Genomic DNA, 23,874 nt, shown 5'->3' with positions numbered 1-23,874 from the left:
TATAGAACTCTGTAGGAACAACTGGAAAATAAAGTCACATTCTAAGATCTGTTCCATTCTTTTGAAAAATGCAATATGTATAAACAGAGATAAATAAATAACAACCAAAGAACATGAAAGGCACTTCATGAACTTCAGCCATATTGCATATTAGTGACAAGAAGATGACAAAACAGAAAGTATATCCATAACTTAACTGAGATTCGGGTGAGGTAACATCTAATTTTCCACATAGGTGTACAACCATATATAAGTTGCTAATTTCTCTAAGGACAGTGTGGGTATATCAGGGCTCCAGCAGCAACTTGGAATTACCCATGTGTTAAACCCTACCCTACCTCAAGTGTTATGAGTAGCTTGGATCGTAGCATCTTCTACCTACAAGAATAGCCTAGATGAGAAAATTTTACAACTCCGCTCTTGAAACAGATAGAGAAATTAAGAAAAGAAGTATTAATGGAAATCATGACAATAGGATAGGTCCAGAGCCCTTTCTCATGAACTTGTGAGTGGGCTTGAGGGTGGGTGGCGGGGAAGGCTAGAGCAGCTTACCTTCCCAGTAGATCTTACCTTCCCAGTAGAGTTGCTGGGTGTGGGGATCGCACGCCCAGATAAGCCGCTGCTGTCCCAGACAGTGTGGAGGCTTGGAGGCTGGAGGTGTCATCCCAGCCCCAAAAATCCCACAAAGTATCACGCGAGTGATGCACACCCTCTCCTGTGTCAGCACCAGCTGGGAGCAGCCTCACCAACACACGAATGGTTAGCCCGAGTTAATGGTACACTCACACTCTTAACCTTGGCTAACTGGCTGGCTTGTATATGGGTTTCCCCCCAAGGATTTCCCACAAGGCTCCCAGTGGTTCTCATGGACAGCCAAGCCCAGGCTTGGCAGCCCTAGCCCGGTATTGGCTGCTGTTGAGAACAGCCTCTCAGACTGTTCAGGAATAAATAGGGTGCTAACAGGTTTACTTTAAATAATTCATTTGGGATACTTAATTGTCTTTTAGCTCCAGCTTGATTACACTTGTCATTTATTTCAATCATATTAATTTTCATATAGGTGATGTAACACTTTTTTCATGAAGGTGTAACTTTCTCAAACCAGGCTTGCCCTTTTCAGAAGTTTGTTGTTGTTTTAAATAATAGATGCCCCCTTCTCTAATGCCAATTGAGAATCCAATGTCTGTTTCTTCAGGGTTCCTGAGGAGAGAGCAAGTCAGAAATAAGCTCTTAGAATTTGGCCAGCTGAACACAATTCCCCTCCCCCTTTTCTTTCTGCCTCCCTCCCTCACACCTTTCTTCAGGGAAGTTGAATTTAAGGCAGATAATTTAGTGTGGTAATACTTAAGGGTAGACTTCGCTGAATGTTACACGGAAGCAGGGGAAGAGGAAGTTAGTCTTGAGTGAAATGTGTCGCTCCCCTTTGACTGCTATGCAATAAAGATGGGGAAAAGTTACAGGCATCTTTTCTTTCCCTGCTTCAATTAAATGTCCAGAGCTATAGTTCTGATACTGTTTGTCATACATGTTTAGTAGTTATAACATGCTTTTAAAAAAAACCTTAATGCTAAGGGTAGAACTTTATATATCGTATGTCAGTTAAGTACATTTTTAAAACAATAACTAGAAGAAGTTTTTGGTTCTCTGAAGAAGTGTCAAAAAGGCAATTTACCAACACTTTAGGGAAAACAGCATACTAACTCCTTGGCTGAGTAGATTTCTCTGCAATGGAAGTTCTCTCTGAATATTGGAGTTTTAAGATTTCTCTTAAGGAGAATTGGTATTTTATCTCTGAATTTCAAGATTCCTCCCAAGGAGAAATTTCAGATAACTTCTTTGGACGTTTTCTCCACATTCCTTGTTCTATTTGATTGTAATACAATCAAATTACAGTTCATTTGTCACACAGTAACTCCAGTGAACATTTAGATATTGCATTGATATTTTGAAGAAAATATCAGTTTGTTAAATATTAAGCTCTGCCTGTAGTGTTTTTGTTAATCCATTCCTTGATCCAGGCCAGCTTTTGAATGGGGCTTTAGTTACTTGGATTCCAGTCCTGGAGTAGAGGCACAGGCTAAAAAACAGCCAGCAGCAAGAGCACTGAAAAGGAGTCTGCACTTGCCACTCTGTACATAATATCTATTTAATTGAACTATCAATATTCCTGATTCCACTCTACTGCCTTGTTCTTGTATACCACAACTCTTTCCCTTGGATTCTACACTACCCTGCACCCATGTAAGCATGCTATCAAGCCACCATTTTCTACTAGTATTTTGCATAAGTCTCCTACAGAGTGGACCAAGGTATTCTAGAACCTGAGGCAAGGTGAAACAGCATGTTTCCATCTCTCTTTACCCTGAACCCTGAAGCACTTTTAAAGGGGACAGGCGGAGGCAGCTGGCTAACAGCTTCTTCTGATCACTGCTCCAAGGGGCTGGGACAATTAAGAGAAATGGCCAGCAAGCAGCTTCTCTTCCTCAACAAAGCCTTGCTCAACACAGTAAGAGCAGGAGTTCCTATTCTGACTCTTGCTGGGCTTCTTGCAGAGCAACCCCCATTCTTGTGTGGAGCCCTTGCAAAGTCCTCGCAAGGCTTGGATCTGACCTTGCAAACCCCTGCAGGCAAAGTGAGTCCCTTTTCCACCTCACTGGTGAGAGGTGGCAACTGCTGCTTCTTATCTTCTTCCTAGCTGTGAACCTTCCTCTGTCCAAAACCCTAACCCTGGTTACTATTGGTCAGGGTGAGAAAACAGGACCAGGAGATGTATCAAATGCATTGAGACTTGAATTTCCTGTAAATTTACATGCATAGGATCTGAGTTGGGTTAATCTATATGGAAACTGATATATGGGCAGGATATGGTCTAGACTACCTCATAGGGTTGTTGGAGGATAAAAATAACTATATTCATCACTCTGAGCTCCTTGGAGGAAGAGCAGGATAGAAATGTAAAAATGAATGAATAAATAATGCTCTGAAGATAATATGAGGGGATACGTCGGAGTCTGTATGATCTTTAAATACATTAAGCACCATGCTTCTGCAATTATTTGACTAATATAGCTGTGGAAAGGCATGCCTTCCAAACCCCACCTTTTAAAACAAACAAAAAACAATATATGAAAAATGCAAATGTGCAAGACAAATGTATAAAAAGCACAATTATTACTGTATAGTCATCCATTCATTTATCTCTTCCTTTTTCAGCACTCTGAAAATGTGTGGCAACTAACTAATTGTCGAGTAGCCTAAAATCTTTCTTTTATAACTGCTTCTCTCATAAACACCAAGTAATATTGTGTTGATCTAACTTTTATTCAGAAACAACTCAAATTTCTCCTTCTTCTTCCCTTCCCCATTCCTTTCTGACTCTACCCCCCACCACCACCACACACACAGAGACACTAGGGGAGTGCACGGAACCGTGTGCACAGTTCGAACAGTGGGTAGTTCCGCTGGTTCTATGGCGGGAGGGTGAACTTACCCCTCCCACCACATTTCTTCCACTGAAACTCTGTTTTGGTAAAGCACCTTGGGGCAGCGGTGTAATTCCCTGCCGCTCTGAATCCACTCTGTGCATTCTATGATAGCAAATGAGATTTTCAATGAGACAGCATGAATCCACTCTAATATGCTATCATAGAATCCACACTCAGAATACCTCAGAAACAACAGAACCCTGTACGCCATGGGTTAGAAACCCATGGGGGTGGTTGGCACCCTATGTGCACTACAACACCACTCGCTCTGGGCCACCCCACCCCCCCCCCCAAGTGCACTTATGGGGCTGCTGAAAGCTCTATTATATTATAACTTATGAGGAAAAACCTTAAAGACGCATAAACTTCAACAATTAACCAAAAATCAGCCCTCTGCCCAAATCCTTTGAAAAAATTCAGGTAGCTTCCTTGCCCCTACCCAGCACTACCACCAACCCCACACCACTCTAGGCCACCCCTCCCCCCCCGATGTGAAGCGATACACCCTCCATTATACCTAATAGGGGAAAACCTTAAAGATGCGTAAACTTCAGAAATTCACCAAAAATCAGCCCTCTGCCCAATCACTCTGCAATTGGGGTGGTAGCCTCCACCCATTAGGCACTACCACCCCACCCCACTCTTTTGGCCCAGATCCCACGTTATGTCCCTGATCTGCCCCAAAGACACTAAAATTTCAAAAAATCATGAAAAATCAGCCCTTTGCCCAATCCCCCTGAAATTTGGATGGTAGCCTCAACCCATTGGGCACTACCACCCCACCCCACTATTTTGCCCCTGGGACCCAATTTTTAATCCAAATCGATTCGGATTCAGATTAATTCGGATCCGAATTGAATCAGGGGTGATTCGGATGGGCCATATTCGGATACAAAACAGAACAGGGGTGTTTCGGTTTGGATCCAAATTGAAACACTGAAAATCCAAATTGCACACCCCTAGTTTACATGTCTTTCAAATAAAATGAGAATATTTATGCAATGATGCCCTACTTCAGTGAGAGAAATACTTATGTCATTCAGCCTGCTGTTGTTTTTTAACTCCTCTAGATGCATGGTTTAGAAGCTACAGAATATGAATATGATGTATTTTATACTGATTTTATAAGTATACTTGCTATATCATAGTTGCATCTTCCCATTGCTCCATGGAACTCGATAATCTTATTTTCTCACAATAATCATATGTGAGATAGTTTAGGCTGTGAGTGTGACTGGCGCTAGAGAACTTCATGGCTAAGTGAAGATTTGATCAGAAAAATTCCTGTTCCAAATCTAGAGTATCGCTACGTCACACAGTTGCCATGCTGGCAAATAAATGTTAGGTTGTCTGTGTAACAAGCCTATCCAGTGCTGATGTCCCAAGTCAAAACTCCATTGGTACAACAGTGGAAGTTGGTACTGTCATGCTAGCAACAGCCATCTTTTCTAGAGATAGCAGGGGACAACGATTTGCTCATGACATGGTAATGTGAGGGTGGGAATGCGACAAGCTAGGCTGAGGCATGCATGACTTATTTGCACCGTAAAGAAACTCAGGCAGAATCTGGAGCAAGTTACACAAGTTAACCATAATTAGTAATATAAATTAAAGAAATAAAAGCTGAGACAGGTCTATTAACTTGATTAGAGCACTAACTTTTTAAAGCAATGACTGAGGCCAGCACAAAGGGATATTCTGCTATATTGTTCTTCTAATAAGATACGAACTTATTAGAAGTTCTTTTTAGAACTGGATATTAAACAATGCATGGTGGGAGAATTATTTGTAATTTATGTTATGTTGTCCTTGACAACATCATATTCTCTAATGCACACAAATTTGTATAAACGAAATAGGAAATGTATTATTGTTTGTTTGGAACACTTGCTTAATCATATGTTTCTTTTGCCTCCAAGCACCATGTGGTGGCCATCTGACAGCATCCAGTGGAGTCATCTTGCCACCAGGATGGCCAGGCTACTATAAAGATTCATTAAACTGTGAATGGGTAATTGAAGCAAGGCAAGGACACTCTATTAAGATCACCTTTGATAAGTGAGTATAAGTTCAAATGCCAAGAACTGGTATTTGCAATAATGTGAAACATTAAGAATATACAGTACTTCACTACAAAACCTTTATAAATGGACTGTTTTCTCAAGTTCCAAGAGGGGAAAAATATATTCGAAGACTCTTCCATTATTGAATACTTCCATTCCATTATTTCTACTCCCTGCTACACTGCCTGCCTCTGTTAGTTAGCTATTATCTAACAAAGGTGGCAACAGTTCTAATGGCAGAGGAAGGTTAGGTCTTAACAATTTCACCAAAACTCTGTGTGTGTGTGTGTGTGTGTGTGTGTGTGTGTGTGTGTGTGTGTGTTTTGGGGCGTGATGGAGGGTCTTTTAAAAACATTTTAGACAAATTAATAGACAGTAGGTCGACGAACAATTATTATCTGTGATAGCTAAATAGAACTTCATGTACAGAAGCAAAATATTCCAGAATACCAGATAATGGGGACAAATACAAATATAAGTGTGAACTTATCAAAGACTCTGACTAGCCAGAGGTTGGACTACATGAACTTTAGTCAAATCAGTATCAATTACATAGTATTATGGATAGAGATGTAAAGGCCTGGGGGGAAACCTGGAATTATTATTTTTAAAAAACCATTTCCCCCCATTTTTTCTGAAAGGTTTTTTGTGTTTTTCTGACACATTGGAAAAACCAAAAAGAAATTGCAAGATGAACTTTTTTTTTTAAAGAATTATGAATAAAATATTTAAGAAAATAGTGTTCAGATATATTCATATAAGGAAAGGGATCCTGGCCTTTACTCTCCCAAGCTTCTTGCTTGCTTCAGATTCCTCCATCTTCTATAGCATGTGAAATAAACTGGTCTATCTTTGAAAATATACCACGTCAAGAAATAAAGGAACATTTGAAAAGGCAGAGAGGTTTGTCTCAATCCAGGCAATTCAATTCATTATGATGATAAAAATGAAGAATCAGAAGTACTGTATTATGATACAGTACTTCTACATGTAATATATCAAACACAATCAATGTTATGAGCAAAGCAGGTTGTATATAATAAATGCTCCTAAAGAAACAATGTTACTTGAGACCCGTAAAAGACACTAGAAAAAACGTGTTGCATATATTTTCATTCCCCCGCTCCAAAAATTTTCCCCATTAAAATTTAAAAAAACCCGGGGGGGGATTGGTGGGGGGGGGTTTCCCCCATTTTTTAATGAAACCTTTTAAAAAACTCATTAGAAATTTTACATCTCTAATTCTGATTAAATAAAAGGAGAATTTGAAGAATATTTTCTTCAAATATTAAAGTTATTCATTAAGATTTTTTAAAAGGCCTTCTCCAAGTGGGCCACTGTGTGAAACAGGATACTGGACTTGATGGGCCTTGGGCTTGATCCAGCAGGGCTGTTCTTATGTAAGTTTTTTTTTTTAACCAAACAGAACTTTCTTAAGTATTGAAGAGGATCGTACAAGGGATATCTTTTAGTAGGCCTGTGCAAAGATTTGGCTTCAATGCTTCAAAGCCAGTTCTTTCCATAGTGCTATGCTTGAGCATTTGACTTATGTTGATAAAAGGGAGTGAGGCTTTTTGTGAACCATTAAAAATATCTAGCCTTTTGGAGACCAGTTCTAAATTAAGTACCACTGTGTTTTAATGTTGTCAGATAGAACATACCTTAGAAATGCAAGTTATTTCAAATAAACAAAGAACTATCAACTTGAAGCAAGACACCATGATTCTCTTCTGTTGAAAAATTGAGATAAGATACCTATTGAAAGTATAATATATCAATATATTGGATGAACATTCTTGAGGGTGAAGGGGTAGAGAGAATGTTTTGATACATAATTCAAGGTACCTTGTGAGCTATTTTGCCTGAAAGGTGAGGTACAAATCTATTTACTAAATAGGTAAATTGTTGATGGGAGGCTCTGAATGAAAATAAATAAATATGAAGTGATTACCAGTAAAAACAATATACTGGTCTGAAGGCAATCAAAATTCCATGTATTTATTTCCCTTATATCCATGTAGTTTAGATGGAAGCAGGAGTGTAGCTAGGGGAGAGGGGACCCCTCTCCCCATTGGTCCCTTGGAGTGAGGGAAATGAATAAAGAGAATAGGTAGGGTTGGAGCTGGCAGGGTGTGGGTTCTTTGAACCCATCCGCTCAATTATAGCGACAGCCCTGGATGGAAGCTAGAGAAACAGAACGATGGCTGCTTTATTTCCAGATTCAGCTGAGAAGGGGTTTGGGTTTTTTTGGTAGTATTACATAACTTCATATAGTATCCTGGCATGCCATAAAATATATTGCCCATCATCTGGAGAATAGAAAGAGAAGCATTACAATGTTTTAACAAGCAGATGGAGCAACTTTACTCCATCTACCTACCAGCCAATGCAACATTTGAAGAGAGGTTTTGTGGCATCTCCATTAATAATTCTTGTTAGGGACCTAAGCCTAGAAATTCAGCTTTAAGTGTGAAGAGAGATTACAGATGTGTTGCTTTGTTAGTCTTCTGCAACAAAAAGTTGCAGAGTCCTGTAACCCCTTAAAACTAACTGATCGTAATGTGTGCTTTCATAGGCAAGAATCTCTTTCGTATGATTTTATGCTAAAATATATAAGTTTTTTACTTTGCATTGTGGGTTGCTTAAATCCCATCATCAATCTGTGTGCAGAGTTTAGGAGTTAAGACCCTATGCATATTCACTTGGAAGTAATTTATGGGTTTGTTTCCAAGTGATTGTGCACAGTATTGCAGTTAGGCTAACTGCATAACTTACCATTCCATTAATGGAGGATTAAGGCTAAATCTTCCAACTTGATTGATTGATTGATTAAGTTGGTGTCAACTCTTAGTGACCACATAGATAGATTATGTGTACCATTCCATTATGGAGCTCTTTCCATTCATGGAAGGAGAACTGTGCTCCCAGGAAGGACCCCTCTCATGATCAGAAGAAGCTCCACCCATGAAGCGGTGGTAAGTTAGGATCCAATCCATTGTCCAGGGCCCTTTATCATTTTTTAAAAAGAGAGTTTAGATTGGGTGGGATTGCTTCATTGTCAAAGGGTTTTAGATGTACATTTTTATTCCACATGCAGTGGATGCTCAGCTATACTTTAGTCTTCGATTCTTCACTGGTTTTCTTCTTGGGATGTCTTCATAAGTATGTTAAGACGAAACATGAAATGTTTGTTTACAATTTGCTCACTGCAGCCAGAATTCTCATGGTTAAAGTATGGAAGCAGTCTCAAATACCAGCAATAGAAGCCTGGCTATATCATGTCTGGAATACAAAGTTTTTTGTAAATAATGTTGTATGGAGTGTACTTATGGAATAATCTTTATGGAGTATACTTAGTGGTGGTGGGTATGTTTGCCACTGTTTAAAGTTGCATTCCTCTGCTCTCACTGCCCCCCTCCACCCCCCACTGAAGCAGCACTCCCTGGTCGCTGCTGAATATGGCCATGCCTAGTTCAAACATTAATCTTTTTTCCTTCTTTAATAATTATTTTTCTTCTACTTATCTTTCTATCCTTCCAATATGATTATACGAGTTACCAGATGGTGACGTTTCCCTTTTCCCTTTTAATGAATGTTGACCCTTTTGTGAAGGGGATTCACTATGTGATGATCTTTTCTTTCACCTTACTTTTCTGCATTAGTTTTAATATATAAAAGGTTTAAAAAGAAATGTGATTAGTTCACATTTTTCTGATACATTATGCAATATTGCTTCAAAGGCTGTTTATAGTTGGAGTTATTCTATTGATTTGATGAATATTATTTGACCTCCACTGTATATTTTATAAAGACATAATATAAATGCAAAAATGGCAGGGGGAACCCATCAAATGATTATCTATTTTCCCTTAATCTATTGCTGTTTATAAAGCCCAGGGTATTACTTTCACAGATTTGCGCTGATTGCTGTTTGAAGAAAAATGGCCTTAGTTACTGTAAATGACTCTTCTCCCTTTATTTCTGGTATACGTATCAAAAGAACCTGACTTTATTTTTCCATGAAGGAAAACTCTAACATAGTGCACAACTTCTTGTGTGTTGAAATTATGTTTCAAAACCAATAGTCTGCATTACAGAGTCTGACACTGTTAGAAAGCATCTCCTGCTTTCAGTCATCTGAAATAACAAGTACACTTTCTTTTTCCCTTGACTAAACTAAACATACTTCTCGTCTTTTGTCAGGACTTCTACAAAGCATTTGCTTTCAGAAGTGCTGTTCTGGATTAAATATGAACACAGATCTTTTGCTGCTACCCTCCATCCCTTGAGACAGAACTAATCAGCTCTGTAGTAGAGTTACAGAAAGTCTGACTCATTTAACAACACAAACCTTTTCCCCCATATCTGGTCCAAAAGGTTAGCAATAATACACAAAGAGAATGTTTTGTTTCTACATGAATGCTTTCAAACATGTCTTTGTAAACAGAAGGAGAAAAAATGTTGACATACAAACTGCGGTAAAAGGTTCATATTTTTCTAGTTCAAAAGGTTGTCAGATGTAACTACAAATATTTAGGGACAATTATATTGTGTTGCACATCCGTCAAAACTGTAGCCATAAAATTCTAGAACCAAGTGTATTTGATGCAGGAATTATTATTTATTATTATTTCGATTTCTATACCGCCCTTCCAAAAATAGCTCAGGGCGGTTTACAAAGAGAAACAACAAATAAATAAGATGGATCCCTGTCCCCAAAGGGCTCGCATTCTAAAACAAAACATAAGATAGACACCAGCAACAGTCACTGGAAGTACTGTGCTGGGGGTGGATAGGGCCAGTTACTCTCCCCCTGCTAAATAAAGAGAATCACCATGGTAAAAGGTGCCTCTTTGCCCAGTCAGCAGGGAATGACCCTTGGAAAGTGATTTTATGCTCAGCCAGTCTTTGTGAATCTAACAATGAGAAGCACTATTTCCAAGAGGATTGGAAATTAGACTTGAAAAGACAAGAAAAAAATCTTTCTAGTCCCAGGTTTGCTATTGATCTGTTATACAATCCTGGAAAATTATGTAACAGATCAGTGCATCTCCTGCCCTGTTTTCTACTGCTACTTAATTGCTTTGTGTGCTGTGATGATAATGACTTGTGGAATAAGGTCTGAATACCACTGGCAAATAATAAAACAAATTCAATACAGGTTTGGGTAAAAGAAGAGTTAACAAAAAATATTTAGGAGATGCTTCTGACAAAACCTTAGTGATGTGGGACCTGCTATCCTCTACTGTTCCATTTGAAGTTACCTTATGCTGAGTTGAACCATTGGTCACCCTTGCCTAGTACTGTCAGCATTGGCTAGCAGTGGTTTTCCAGGCCTTCGACAGGCTGCATATTTGTTGAGGGCTGAACATGAGTCTTTATGCATGCACAGCATATCCTGAGCGAATACCCCTTCACAAAATGTAAAGAATTACACATGTGTATATGTCTTATACTGACTCAGACTGTTGATCTACCTAGTCCAGAAGTGCCTATTTAAGATCCTACCTGCTGCTTCTCCCTTACAAATTCCCTCTGCCCACTTCTGCTTCATGTAAATCCTCTGTTTGACATCACTTGTCTAATTTCAGCATGAAACTTGTTCAGTATGGATTATATCATTGTCATCAAGTATCAAGGAATCACCAATATGCAGAAGAAGTTTCAGCTGTATAAACACACCATATGCTACATGATCACCAGCTGAACTTTTTGTTTGGGTTCCACCATCACACTAAGCAATGGTGCTAGTTATTTCTTGTCTTATTGTTGGTGTTTTGAAGCTCTTGGACTGATTTAACATTTTATGCAGTTCATTTATTTATTTATTATTTACTCATTTTTACAGATTCCAGACAGAAGTAAATTATGATACACTGGAAGTCAGAGATGGCCCAACTAGCTCATCCCCATTAATTGGGGAATACCATGGTACCCAAGCACCACAGTTTCTTATTAGTACTGGCAATTACATGTATCTGCTATTCAATACAGATAATAGTCGTTCTAGTGTTGGCTTCTTAATTCACTATGAAAGTAAGTTTGGTATTTTTTATCAAATTAAAAAAATGTACTATGTAAACAGAAGTGTTGAGTCTAATGAAAACTTCTTTGCAGGATGCTCTGAAAAATGATGAAAGTGTTTACTGGCTGTAAATAATGTTGTTAAACCTGGACAGCTATTTTTAAATAATAACATATAAGGTACAAGATATTTGCCCTGATGCACCACTTTCCTGTGAGCTATGCTAGAAACAAGGAGCTTCCCTGCTTGAATTTTTTATATATGTGCAAAGTTGCCCCAGCCCCCATGGATGTAGTTGGGTTGTCATACCTCCTCTGTGATGCACGCTTCAAACACTGAATTGGAGAGACTATCTAGATCCCTGGAGTATTCTTATGCGGTTGATAAACTGATAAACTATTTATTTATTAATTTATCATATTTATACCGCCTGATATATGTGTATCTCTAAGCAGTGTACAAAATTTAAAACAACAAATATAAAACAGAGTAAAAACTATTAAAATGATTGCATGGAATAAAAAGTTAAAACAATTTCATTGTTTTAAAAGTTTAAACTTAATTATGAAATTTAAAATTAATTATGAATAATAAGCAACTTGAATTTAGGCTTTCAGTAATTAAGTGCGTAGACTTTATACACTGAAAACAGTGATACATTAGCTGGTAACCTCCAGGTTAGACTACTGCAATGTGTTCTATGTTGGGCTGCCTTTGTACGCAGTTCAGATATTTCAGTTAGTTCAAAATGAGGCAGCCAGATTGGTCTTGGGTGTCCCTGAGAGACCACATTATGCCCATTCCTAAACAGTTGCACTGGCTGCCAATATGTTTCTGGGCAAGGTACAAAGTGCTGGTTATTGCTTTTAAAGCCCTAAGTGGCTTAGTTCCAGATTACCTGAGAACATCTTTCTCTCCAAGATCCCCACCACTCATTAAGATCATCAGGAGAGGTCTGTCTTAGGATTCCAACAGTTCATGTAGACCAACCCTCCGAGGTGGTCTGACAAACTACATCCAGAGCAGAGGCCTGGTCTACCCTCCAACCCGAATAGGTAGACCAGCTCTCCCTGGAAAAACAGCCCTTCAAAATGACACTCAGAACACTCAAAACGTTCTGACTCAGAACAGGATTGTTCTGTTTTGAGCTTGAAACATTTTGCACATCCCTACAAGTAAGTCTAATTTACAGCAAGTTCCAATAATTTTAATGGATGATAGCATCACTAACAGTGCAAAGGTACTGTGTGCAAAGTGTTTAATAATCCATCATTGCACTACATACAAGGAGACCATTTTTGCCAATCACTCCTTCCCCTGGAGGCATTTCCTGAAACCTGGAAGTAGGTCCCTTCATGCAACTTCCACGCTGAAGTCGTGAAGCAGATTGTGCAGCATCTCTACACCGTTAATGAGGATATCAGCCATTGGAACTTAGTCTAACTTAGTGTGGATGTTTCCTGCTCTTCCAAGGCTAAGCTCTGGACTAGGTCACTCCCCTAATTAAAACCTTTAGCCAACCTCTCTTAGATCTAAACTTCTCCTGCTGTGAACACTTACAAGTCTTCTGGCTTGTTATGCCACTTTCTGCTGTATCCATGGTTGTAGAAAAGTTTTTTCTTCTGGTCATATTTATCTTTAATGTAGACTTTGTTGCCTATGAAGTCTCTGGTAGTCAGTGTTCCCCTTTCTGCAAACATAGCAGACAATGAAGTCTTTATTTTGGACTCTTCTTGAAGGATGCTCAGGCAATACAAAGTAGCTGTCTCTCAATTTCTGTAAGCTTCTTTGAAGGCTGCATCAATATACTCTTTCCCCCCCAGCTTCTCCTCCTATTTCCCTCAGTTCCTTCTTTCTTTCCTCTGAATTCTGTATACAGTCTCCCTGCACCATGCAGAGACCAAGTGCAAGGGGGCTCCTTTAAAGGAAATTGAGCCTTCTTGAGCCCCTGCACTATATTGGCAGGCAGGCATGGCATGGCATGCTGGGAAATGTAGACCTTTCCAGTGCTTTACTCTTAGAGCTCTTAAGAGAAAGCTCCATCCCAGCACTGAGAAAAGCATAGTGCTGTGCAGAGGTCAGCATAGTGGAAAACGGCTCTCACATTGAGTTGGGTTTTTGTTTTGCCAAAGTGGCCCCCACTTGAAAAATTATGAAGATCCCTGCACTAATGAATTTAGAGGGGTCCCTGAAAGGTGGAATAAATATATATTAAAAGGCCCAAATGAAAATTATTGGGAAAATTTCCACCCTAAAATGTTTATCTGTGCTATGTTTTGATATGTGAAAGTGAACTTGGTTTAGTGCTGCTGACGTAGGCATGTTTTAATAAGTTTTCTGTTCAGGGATTGAATGCTTAATCCAATTGTTGTTGTCATCAGTTATCACTGTAAGTCGTTAGAAAATGTTTGCCTGAGTTTAAGTTCAAATTGGCAGCCAATACAACAGAAACTGAAAATCTCATACCACTATTGACACAACTCCTTAGAAGTGAAGCTTTGGCAAGGTATCATTTCAAAGATCACTACCTATGCTTAGCAATAATTCTAAGCTTTTAAAAAATGCCATGTGGTTTTGCTTAGACAGATATCAGCACTTTTTGAGGAACAGCAAACTAAGTTACAGCTATTTCAAAAAGGCTGAAAGTTACATTTTCTTGGAGGTAAAATTAATTACGCCATTTGAGTGACAGCAGTGATGCTCTGTTCAAATACATAAAGTCTGAATCACGCCATAATGTCCATAGGCATTCATAATATGTAGTACCTTCTAGGTGTGAACAGATCCCATGTGGATGGGAGAACATTTAAACAACTCATTAACATGGCTGGAGCCAGATCTCATGTATCCTTTCCATGGTATTAGAACATCTTAACATTATGGAGTCAATGTTATGGGGAAGACTTATGTGACTGAACCTCACCGACATTCTTTCAGTGATGTATAAGATGCTCATTGATGAGCTGGAATGAGGCTGGGACACTATCTAAAGGGCATTTTAAAAGGTCTTTTGTAATATCCAAAAACCTTGGGGCTTGTACGTTAGCTTAGATGAGGTGATAAAGGTGGTTTAACTGGGCCTGCCAACTGCTCACCAAGCCTATGACTGCCCAGCAGTGTGGCTCAATATACTCTTTTTTTTAATTTCTGTCTCAGACTGCAAGCCAAAGGCATTGTTTAATACCTGACAGATGACAATACATAATTGGTCAGTTTAACTTCCGGGCACTTACGTAGCTGATGCCAGGCTTCTCCAGGGCTGTGTTGCATCTGGAGTAGTGCTACAGCAAGCCATGTTTCCAGATAAATTGGGGGGCATGGGCTGCACCCTCCAGTCCTAAGGAGGCTGCAGTCCTGATTTAGTCCAGTCGTAAATTCATTTGTAGGCCAGGGAAGACCACACAGATGGTATCTTCTTGAGAAGCTGAACTTTGCTTTACCTCTGAAGGCGCTCTGAGCTGGGAAGCAGAAAGGCTCCAGGGAGGAAATACAGGGTGGAAGGACTACACATCACCCCAAATAACATCCTCGTTAGTGTTCCAGATTTAAAGGAATTTGGATATTTTTCCTCATCTTTGTAGAGCACACCAAGTAAGGATACCTATAGCAGATGATACACAAATATACAGAAACACAATTCAAGGAATAAGAAATGGAAAAGCAATTAATATGACATATATAAGATGTACATACTTAACACTCAGACTTTTGACTAATTTCCTTCCTCACTGCCTGTACTGGGTTTTTTCAACCTCCTTTTTGAAGCACTGATTATGGAAATAACTTTTAAGAAAAACACATTGCTCTTTCTTTACCTCTCTCTCTCACACACACATGCTCCACTTGCAAGTGTTTTGCTTTGAATGTCAGTTCACTTTTCTTTCTTTTCTTTTAAAATTTTTAGCAATGTGATGTATCAGGGTAGACTTGACAGAATAGGGGAGGTTCGTTCCTGGGCAGATGGAGCCCAATAATATCAGTCCAGGAGAGAGGACTTTAAGATCAAAGATTTATTCTGCCTTAAGTACAGAGGTGCTGCCTTGGCTAATGCCAATGTGCAGGACCAAGAATTATTTCAAACAGCCATACCTTTATACAAGAAAAATTCAAAAGTCATCCACACAAGAAAACAGCATGTTGACGCCAGGATGCCTGACCAAGGCCATATATGTAGGCAGACAGCCAGTTTCTTCCTAGTCATATCAGCTTTTCTACATATCTACATTCCACGGTTGGTCGCTTTAACCTTTGGGGAATGGAAAATTACTATAGGGGATGCTGACAGGCAAAGCAAAGTCTCTTGCAGAGAACTATTATTCTAACTATTTCAAGCTGTGCAATTCTGTTATTAATTTACTATACATCAGTTCCCCCCTTTCTGTTGTTCGAATCTGAACCTTCAGATCCGTCAATCTCCCCTCCTTAGAGTGCACCAACACTTCACACATATCATATTCTGAGATCATACAAGGCATAATTATACACAATCATCCTCTGGGTAGCTGTCCCCTATCTTACATACCTATTCATCAAATCCCATAATACCCAGAGTACCATCCTGTCCCTGGGAAACTACATTTTCCATCCATATACACCATGGCTAGCATCTCACATTTAAGTACATTGGTTTCTCTGGAACAACATGTTTAACCAACCAAACAAAGGGAGGTACACAATTAGCAAAGCAACAACAAGCAAATAGAATAATGCCCAAAGCCATCACAACCATCAGTGCACATTATCATAAGAAGCAGTTCTGTACAGGAGAAACAGTAAATAATTTCCTTCTGACAACCAACATGGGAAATAATAAGTTACACCAGGATATCATGTACATCTGCACATCTTTATACACAGTTATCTTGTTAAGTCCATCAATCAAAATAAAGGGCATATTTATTAAGTATTCCCTCATAGCAATGACACCCACATCAGAGAAATAGGATAATTCTTGTGTTCATACTGAAAATATGCCCCCACCCCCAAACACAGTGCTATATCAGTCATTTCCTTCAGTAGTATTACAAGTAAAAGTAACATTAACAGTGTTTGCAATTGCATGGAATGTACTCTCCCAAAGTCATAGGGCATGGAAGTGAGTGGTTAAGCTAGAGTAAAACATGGAAGTAAAACATGGAAACATGGGGTTGGCTGGTAATGTTATGAATGTTATGAAACACCTGCAATGAAACACCTGCAACCCCAATGTTATGAAACACCTGCAGGGCATTCCTAAATTCCTGGGCCTTCCGGTTCTATTGTTGATCCCTATCCCATCCACATAATAACAACATTTATCCACATAGCGACACGGGCACATGCTCCCCCTTGCTGGGCAGCAAGCATATTGAAAACATTTCAGTTTTGTAACACCATCACAGACAAAGACTGGACCTCTACTTACAGGTCCAACAACATGCACAAGATATTATTAAACGATTTCTCAACTTCCTGGGAAATGTTGATCAATCACCCCCAGTCCGGGTAAGATTGCCCTCCAGGCTTTATGAAACCCTGTTTCCACTACTATTGGATTAATGTGTCTTCGTGCCCGATGCAGAAAGCTCCCCAAGTTCTACCCTGGAGGCATTCAAACGTTAATGTACCTCTGCCCTAGGGACCAAATAGGATGGGGCACAGCAACCCTCCCACCCAGGAGGTAGTGCTTTGTATGCTACTCGGTCACAAAGCCAATACATTCTTGGTTCATTCAGGATAGGGGAGATGCCTGGTCCATATCTCTGTCCTTAAAGTTTCTGTCCTGGTGAGCAATGAAACATGCAGGGATGACACGTACACCTGGGGTACCCCTTTTGGTATTTATGGCTCAGCATCACCTGTGCCTACCACAGGGATCGCTCCCTGACCAGGGCTCCAGCCTGAATGACCAGTGTAAGACGTTTCTCAATTATTGGGAAGAGAAACTGATCCTGATGTATGATCCTGATGATTCTGATGTGTGGGAAGAGAAACTTTAAGGACAGAGATATGTACCAGGCATCTCCCCTATCCTGAATGAACCAAGAATGTATTGGCTTTGTGACTGAGCAGCATACGAAGCACTACCTCCTGGGTGGGAGGGTTGCTGTGCCCCATCCTATTTGGTTGCTAGGGCAGAGGTACATTAACGTTTGAATGCCTCCAGGGTATGGAACTTGGGGAGCTTTCTGCATCGGGCAAGAAGAGACATTAATCCAATAGTAGTGGAAACACAGAGTTTCATAAAGCCTGGAGGGAAATCTTACCCGGACTGGGGGTGATTGATCAACATTTCCCAGGAAGTTGAGAAATCGTTTAATAATATCTTGTGCATGTTGTTGGACCTGTAAGTAGAGGTCCAGTCTTTGTCTGTGATGGTGTTACAAAACCGAAATGTTTTCAATATGCTTGCTGCCCAACAAGGGGGAGCATGTGCCCGTGTCGCTATGTGGATAAATGTTGTTATTATGTGGACTTATAAGAATAAGATTTATTCTGCCTTAAGTACAGAGGTGCTGCCTTGGCTAATGCCAATGTGCAGGACCAAGAATTATTTCAAACAGCCATACCTTTATACAAGAAAAATTCAAAAGTCATCCACACAAGAAAACAGCATGTTTACGCCAGGATGCCTGACCAAGGCCATATATGTAGGCAGACAGCCAGTTTCTTCCTAGTCATATCAGCTTTTCTACATATCTACATTCCACGGTTGGTCGCTTTAACCTTTGGGGAATGGAAAATTACTATAGGGGATGCTGACAGGCAAAGCAAAGTCTCTTGCAGAGAACTATTATTCTAACTATTTCAAGCTGTGCAATTCTGTTATTAATTTACTATACATCAAATGGACTTCTAATATTTTCTGCTTTCTCTCCCTCTCAGGTGTTACACTGGAATCAGATTCCTGCCTTGACCCCGGGATTCCTGTGAATGGCTATCGGCATGGTAATAATTTCAATATTCGATCTACAGTGACATTCAGCTGTGATCCAGGTTATACTCTTAGCGATGATGAACCACTTGTATGTGAAAGAAATCATCAGTGGAACCATGCACTACCTAGCTGTGATGGTATGTACTATATACTACAACTGCCATTTCATAAATAGATGCATCACTCTCCCTATCTCTGTCTTTTCCTATTTTCTGTGAGGTTGTTCAGATGTAACGTGTAACCATAGTTTGTCATTACAAGAATGAACAGGTTCTTCGATGTAGTCTCTGTGCTTTACACTCCTGGGCTGTGCACCTGCACAGAGGCCATGTTGGGAACCTTCCAAAGATTTTTCCCACTGCATTTTGATGGGCACTCCACCCTCCTTGTGATATACCTCACGCCTCTCACTCATCCTTTTTTTGTCTGCCACGAGTCAGTCAGGTTTTTCTTCCACTCTTTTTCTTCACTGAATTTTAAAAATTTTAACCTTCTATTCTCTATTCTTAGTTGTATATACTTCCTTGATTTCCCTTGGTTTTTAAAGTAATTCTTGCTGTCTGTTCACTTTTTTATTTTGGTCTATTCTCCACCCCCTTCCCTTTCCTCCCTTTGTTTTAATAACCCTGTGCGCGTTTGGTCTCCAGCGTATGGTAAACAAACATTCATTCAAAAACTGTATACACTGTAGGGCTAAACTGCCTACAACAGATGGACAAACCCACTGTCTCTTTTGTTTGGGAGGAGCACATACAGTGGATTCCTGCTCCCCCTATACAAACTTCACAAAGCAAGGCTGTAAGAACAGGGCTTCAAGTCTCCTCTCAGAGCTTTGGGAACAGGCTCTTGGCTTTTCTTGAGAAGCTGCTAACATGAGCTTCCAGCCAGGACTTGCTTCGGAGGTCTCTACCATCTCAAACGCAATTCTCCTAGGGGTAGGTCCTTCTCAATTGCTGAGTACTCTGTTGCTCTGATTACACCATTGACATCAGGCACACCAGCCCCTGAGAAGACACCCATTAATTGTAAACAATAAAAAGGTCCCCTCAGAGCCTTCCAAGGACAGAGCCACAGTCAAACCAATGAAAACACTTTAAGCAAAAAAGACACATCCAAAGGGAACATGCTAAGGTTCCTGTGCAGTCTATGGGACTTTACCTTGCCACTTGCCTTGTCCACCATCACCTCGGAGTCGAAGCACTGCTTTCCTTCTCACCCCCTTGGGATTGAAGTGCCGCTCCTCCCCTTTGCACCAATCCCTGCAAGCCTCACTCCAGTCCAAGGAGGACAGGCGGGAAGAACTGGAATATATTCTTACAGAAGTGGAGTGCAGCGAGTGCTCCTTTTCACCTGATGACCATGAAACTGATTTTATTGCCCCAAAGTGCCTTTGTTGCCAGGTATCACCTTGTGACTGTGATGGCTACGACTTTGGCTATGAGCCTAGGAATCATGAGCATGTCCAATATCAAACCCATTGCTACAGCTGCCCTTGGGAAGAGTACTTCATCCATTCAGGTTCTACCACCCGTGACTCTGGTCACTACCCTTCACCGGACTGCTGTCCTTCACATTGATACTGGGAGTACAGAGCCAGCTATGATTATGAGTCAGAGAGTTGTTGAGATTGGGAAGCTAGAAACAGCTATGAATGGGAGCGCAGTTGCAGCAGGTGGTCTTGGTCATGATCTCACACACCATGCCAAGAGTCAAAAAGAGACAGTGATCATTATGGAGGCAGTTCGTCATTCATCACTACGACAACGATAGAATGAAGCGAGAGAGGTTTTGCTTGAGCATAGAGATAGAGATAATTACGGAGGCACACTTCCCACTCTCCACTGCATCAATGGGAAAAGAAGAGGGAGGTTTTACCAGCACAGCTTGCTCCGGGGACAAAAAGAAAGGCACAAAAGGATAAACACAAAGAGACAAAGACACAATTGCCCCAGCCTAGTCCACAAAAAGATACATAGGTGTCAAAGGAGTCTGCACCCTCAGATAACTCAGAGGAAGAATTGGCATTCACTGAGAAACAGCAGTCTGTAGAGTTGGATGCCACCTCCTCTTCTTCTCTGGAGGAGTCTATCTTCAAACAAACCAGGCTCCCCTTAAGTGTATCTGAAGATTTATGCAGATTATGTTACCAGAATGGCTACCTTCTTAGGGATTAAGATGCAACCACCACCACCACCACCACCGGAACAAGACCCAATTTTTGCCTTAATTGATGCACACCCCAATGTCTTTTTCTTTAAAAAGACATTTGGGTCTTTTTAATGTTAAAAGTTTTAATGGGCATTGTCAAGAGATGCTGGGAGAAACCATTGTCTTTGCCACTACATCCAGGAAATGAGAGAATCTTTATAGAATATAGTCTGAGGATGCCAAATTTCTCTTCAAACTTCCCTAATTCAGTAGTAGCACAGACATCTCAGTTGTGGCATCTCAGAATAGACTTCTCTCAGCATGAATGGATAGGGAAGGGAAGAACCTAGATGCTTATGGAAGGAATATTTTACATAAGTCCTCCAGCTGAAGATAGCTCATTATCAAGCATGCATCAGGAGTTAACCCTTATTTATGGGAAAATATCCTACCATTTTTAGAACTCTTACCAGAGTTACAGAGATGCAGTCTTGGCATTCCATAAGGTAACATAGTGCCTCACCAAGCAACATCTACATTCATCTCACCGTTCTGCAGATTGTGCTACAAGAACCATGGGTACTTTGGTGGTGATTAGGTGGCATGCTTATCTGTGGTCTCCTGGTTGCTCAGGAATCCCAAACCAGAATCAAGGACCTCCCTTTTGATGGTGAAGCACTGTTTGGGGTCAAAACAGACAAGTTTTTAGGGTGCAGAAACTAAGCTAAACCCATAAGTTATTCTACTGCTACATTGTACTTACAAGACAAACAGATGGACTAACAGCTCATTTCCTAGATCGACTTTGCATCAATTGATGTTAGAGCATTTCTTTCATCACAACTCCATCAAGTACAAGCAACCTTCCACTTACTCCTCCAATTACACTTCCACCAAACCCTCATATCTGAAGGGCAAACAGCCCTTCCAATCCAAATGACGACTACGTGCTGCTTCACGTGGGGATGCATCTAAGACCTTTTATTTCTGCTTGCGAGCAAATCACCAACAATATTTGGGTTCTCCACTATAGTACGGATAGGATACACCCTAGAATTTCTGGATCAAGCAAGTCCCTCAGCCGTATTTGTCTCAGCATTGACTGCTGCCCCTCAGCAGGAAGTGGCCACATTATTACAAAAAGGTGCTGTAGAAAGAGTTTCAACAGGCTCTGCAGAACAATTTTACTCTCCATATTTTTCAATTCCAAAGAGGGATGGAGTCCATCTTTGATGTGATAAACCTAAATTGCTTTATAATTTATAGGAAATTTCACATGATTGCCACTCCTCAAATAGTGTCTCTGCTCAAACAAGGATTCTGGATGGCCTCCTTAGATTTAAAGGACGCATATTATCATATAACTATCAGATCCCCTCCCGAAAAATTCAGAGATTCTGTATAGCTGGCTGGTAAAGCCTACAAATTCAAATCAAGCCCTATCCTTCAGGCTTGCATCAGCAATGAGAGTTTTCATGAAGTGTATGGCAGTGGTGGTTGAATATCTTCAACAGTACAGGGTTCAGATATTTATATAGCTTGATGACTGGGTGATGGTCGCATAAACACTCACAGAAACCACCCCTGCTGTTCGCAGGACTGTACAACTTTTGGAGGATCTACTTATTTATTTATTTAAAATATTTCTATACCACCCAAAACTTGCATCCCTGGGCGGGTTACTAATAAAATTGTTTAAAACGTTAAAAACATTTAAAAACCAATATTAAAAACATTACAACTACAAGTGAATTTTGGCCCGTTGAATAATGGGCGCTAGTAACGGTGCTCCTGGCCCCCCACTGCCATTCCCCCTTCCTCCGCCATCCGGACGCCCTTCCAGCTCCTTTGTGTCCCCCCCCACCTTTAAGGGCCAAATCGGCCCAGGGACTTGCCCCCGCCAGGCCGGGGAGACAGAGGCCGGGACCAGGGGCGGAGCGGAGGCCATGTAACTTTTTTAAAAATTGCTTCCGCGGCTGACGCCGCCAACCCTCCCTCCCAGCTGCCGAGTCCCCCTTACCCTGGCCGGCTGCTGTCGGCCGAAGGAAGTCCTTAATTTAAGAGGCAGAGAGGAGCTCGCAAGCAGAGCTCCTCTCTGTGCAAAGCCTCTTGCCGAACTGCCACTTTGGGCGCTTGCGTCCCTTGAGCCCAAAGCGGCAGTTCGGCAAGAGGCTTTGCACAGAGAGGAGCTCTGCTTGTGAGCTCCTCTCTGCCTCTTAAATTAAGGGCTGTCTTCGGCCGACAGCAGTTGGCCAGGGTAAGGGGGACTCGGCAGCTGGGAGGGAGGGTGGGCGGTCGGCGGTGGGAGCAATTTTTTTTTAAGTTGCATGGCCTCCGCTCCGCCCCCGGCCTCCGTCTCTTTCGGCCGAGGCTCCGCCGCCATCTCGGTCAGTTTCCCCTGCCGCCACTTCTCCGGCTTCTTCGGGGCGGCTGCTTCTGGCCGCCCAAGATGGCCGCCGGGTCCTGCCTTTCGTGCCTCCCTTGCCCTGTTCTGGCCATGCGCTTCGCGCATGCCCAGAACAGGCCAGGCACGAACGCACACTTGGTGTCCGTCCACGGACAGACACCAAGCGTTTTATTAGAGAGGATAAATCTAATTAAAAGCCTGGATGAATTAATGTGTCTTCAGTGTCTTTTTAAAAGTTTCCAGAGATGGGGAGGCTCTTATTTCAACAGGGAAATAAAGGGCTTTTATTTCTAAAGCCCAGGGGCAGCAATGGAGAAGGCCCGTTCCTGAGTAGCCGCCAAACGAGTTGGTGGCAATCACAGACAAACCTCTACAGAGGTAGGGCTCATGGCAAAAAAGACTTTCTCTTAAATACCCAGGGCCTAACCTGTTTAGTGCCTTATAGGTAATAACCAGCACCTTGTATTTTGCCCAGAAATGTATCAGCAGCCAGTGTAGTTCCTTAAACACACGAGTAATATGGTCTCTCCTAGATGACCCAGAGACCAACCTGGCTGCCGCATTCTGAACCAACTGCAGTTTCTAGACTGTTTACAAAGGCAGCCCCACGTAGAGCGCATTGCAGTAATCCAGCCTAGAGGTTACAAACATATGTACCACCATTTTGTGGTAGTTCATCTCAAGAAATGGATGCAGCTGGTGAATCAGCCGAAGCCAATAAAAAGCACCTCTGGATCTAGGTTTTCAGGTAAATTTCAAGAAATCAAATCTACAGCCAACTCAAAAAGGTTAGTCCCTTGACCAATACTACCCAGTGACAAGTTTGGGTG

At 41.1% G+C, this 23,874-nt stretch overlaps 1 protein-coding gene across 9 annotated transcripts in view; it reads left to right on the top strand.

The window, feature by feature from the left end:
* Positions 1–23,874, top strand: part of CSMD1 (CUB and Sushi multiple domains 1) — a 1,678,033-nt gene that overhangs the window by 1,291,114 nt on the left and 363,045 nt on the right. For all 9 annotated transcript variants that reach the window (XM_053286225.1, XM_053286224.1, XM_053286226.1 and 6 more), the window contains 3 exons: positions 5,405–5,543; positions 11,397–11,584; positions 18,438–18,626. In XM_053286225.1, the coding sequence (XP_053142200.1) occupies positions 5,405–5,543; positions 11,397–11,584; positions 18,438–18,626 (516 nt within the window). The remainder of the gene's footprint in view (positions 1–5,404; positions 5,544–11,396; positions 11,585–18,437; positions 18,627–23,874) is intronic.

This window comes from Hemicordylus capensis, chromosome 1, assembly GCF_027244095.1.
Source record: "Hemicordylus capensis ecotype Gifberg chromosome 1, rHemCap1.1.pri, whole genome shotgun sequence".
NCBI classification, from domain to species: Eukaryota; Metazoa; Chordata; class Lepidosauria; order Squamata; family Cordylidae; genus Hemicordylus; species Hemicordylus capensis.
This window is presented reverse-complemented; position numbering and strand designations above follow the sequence as displayed.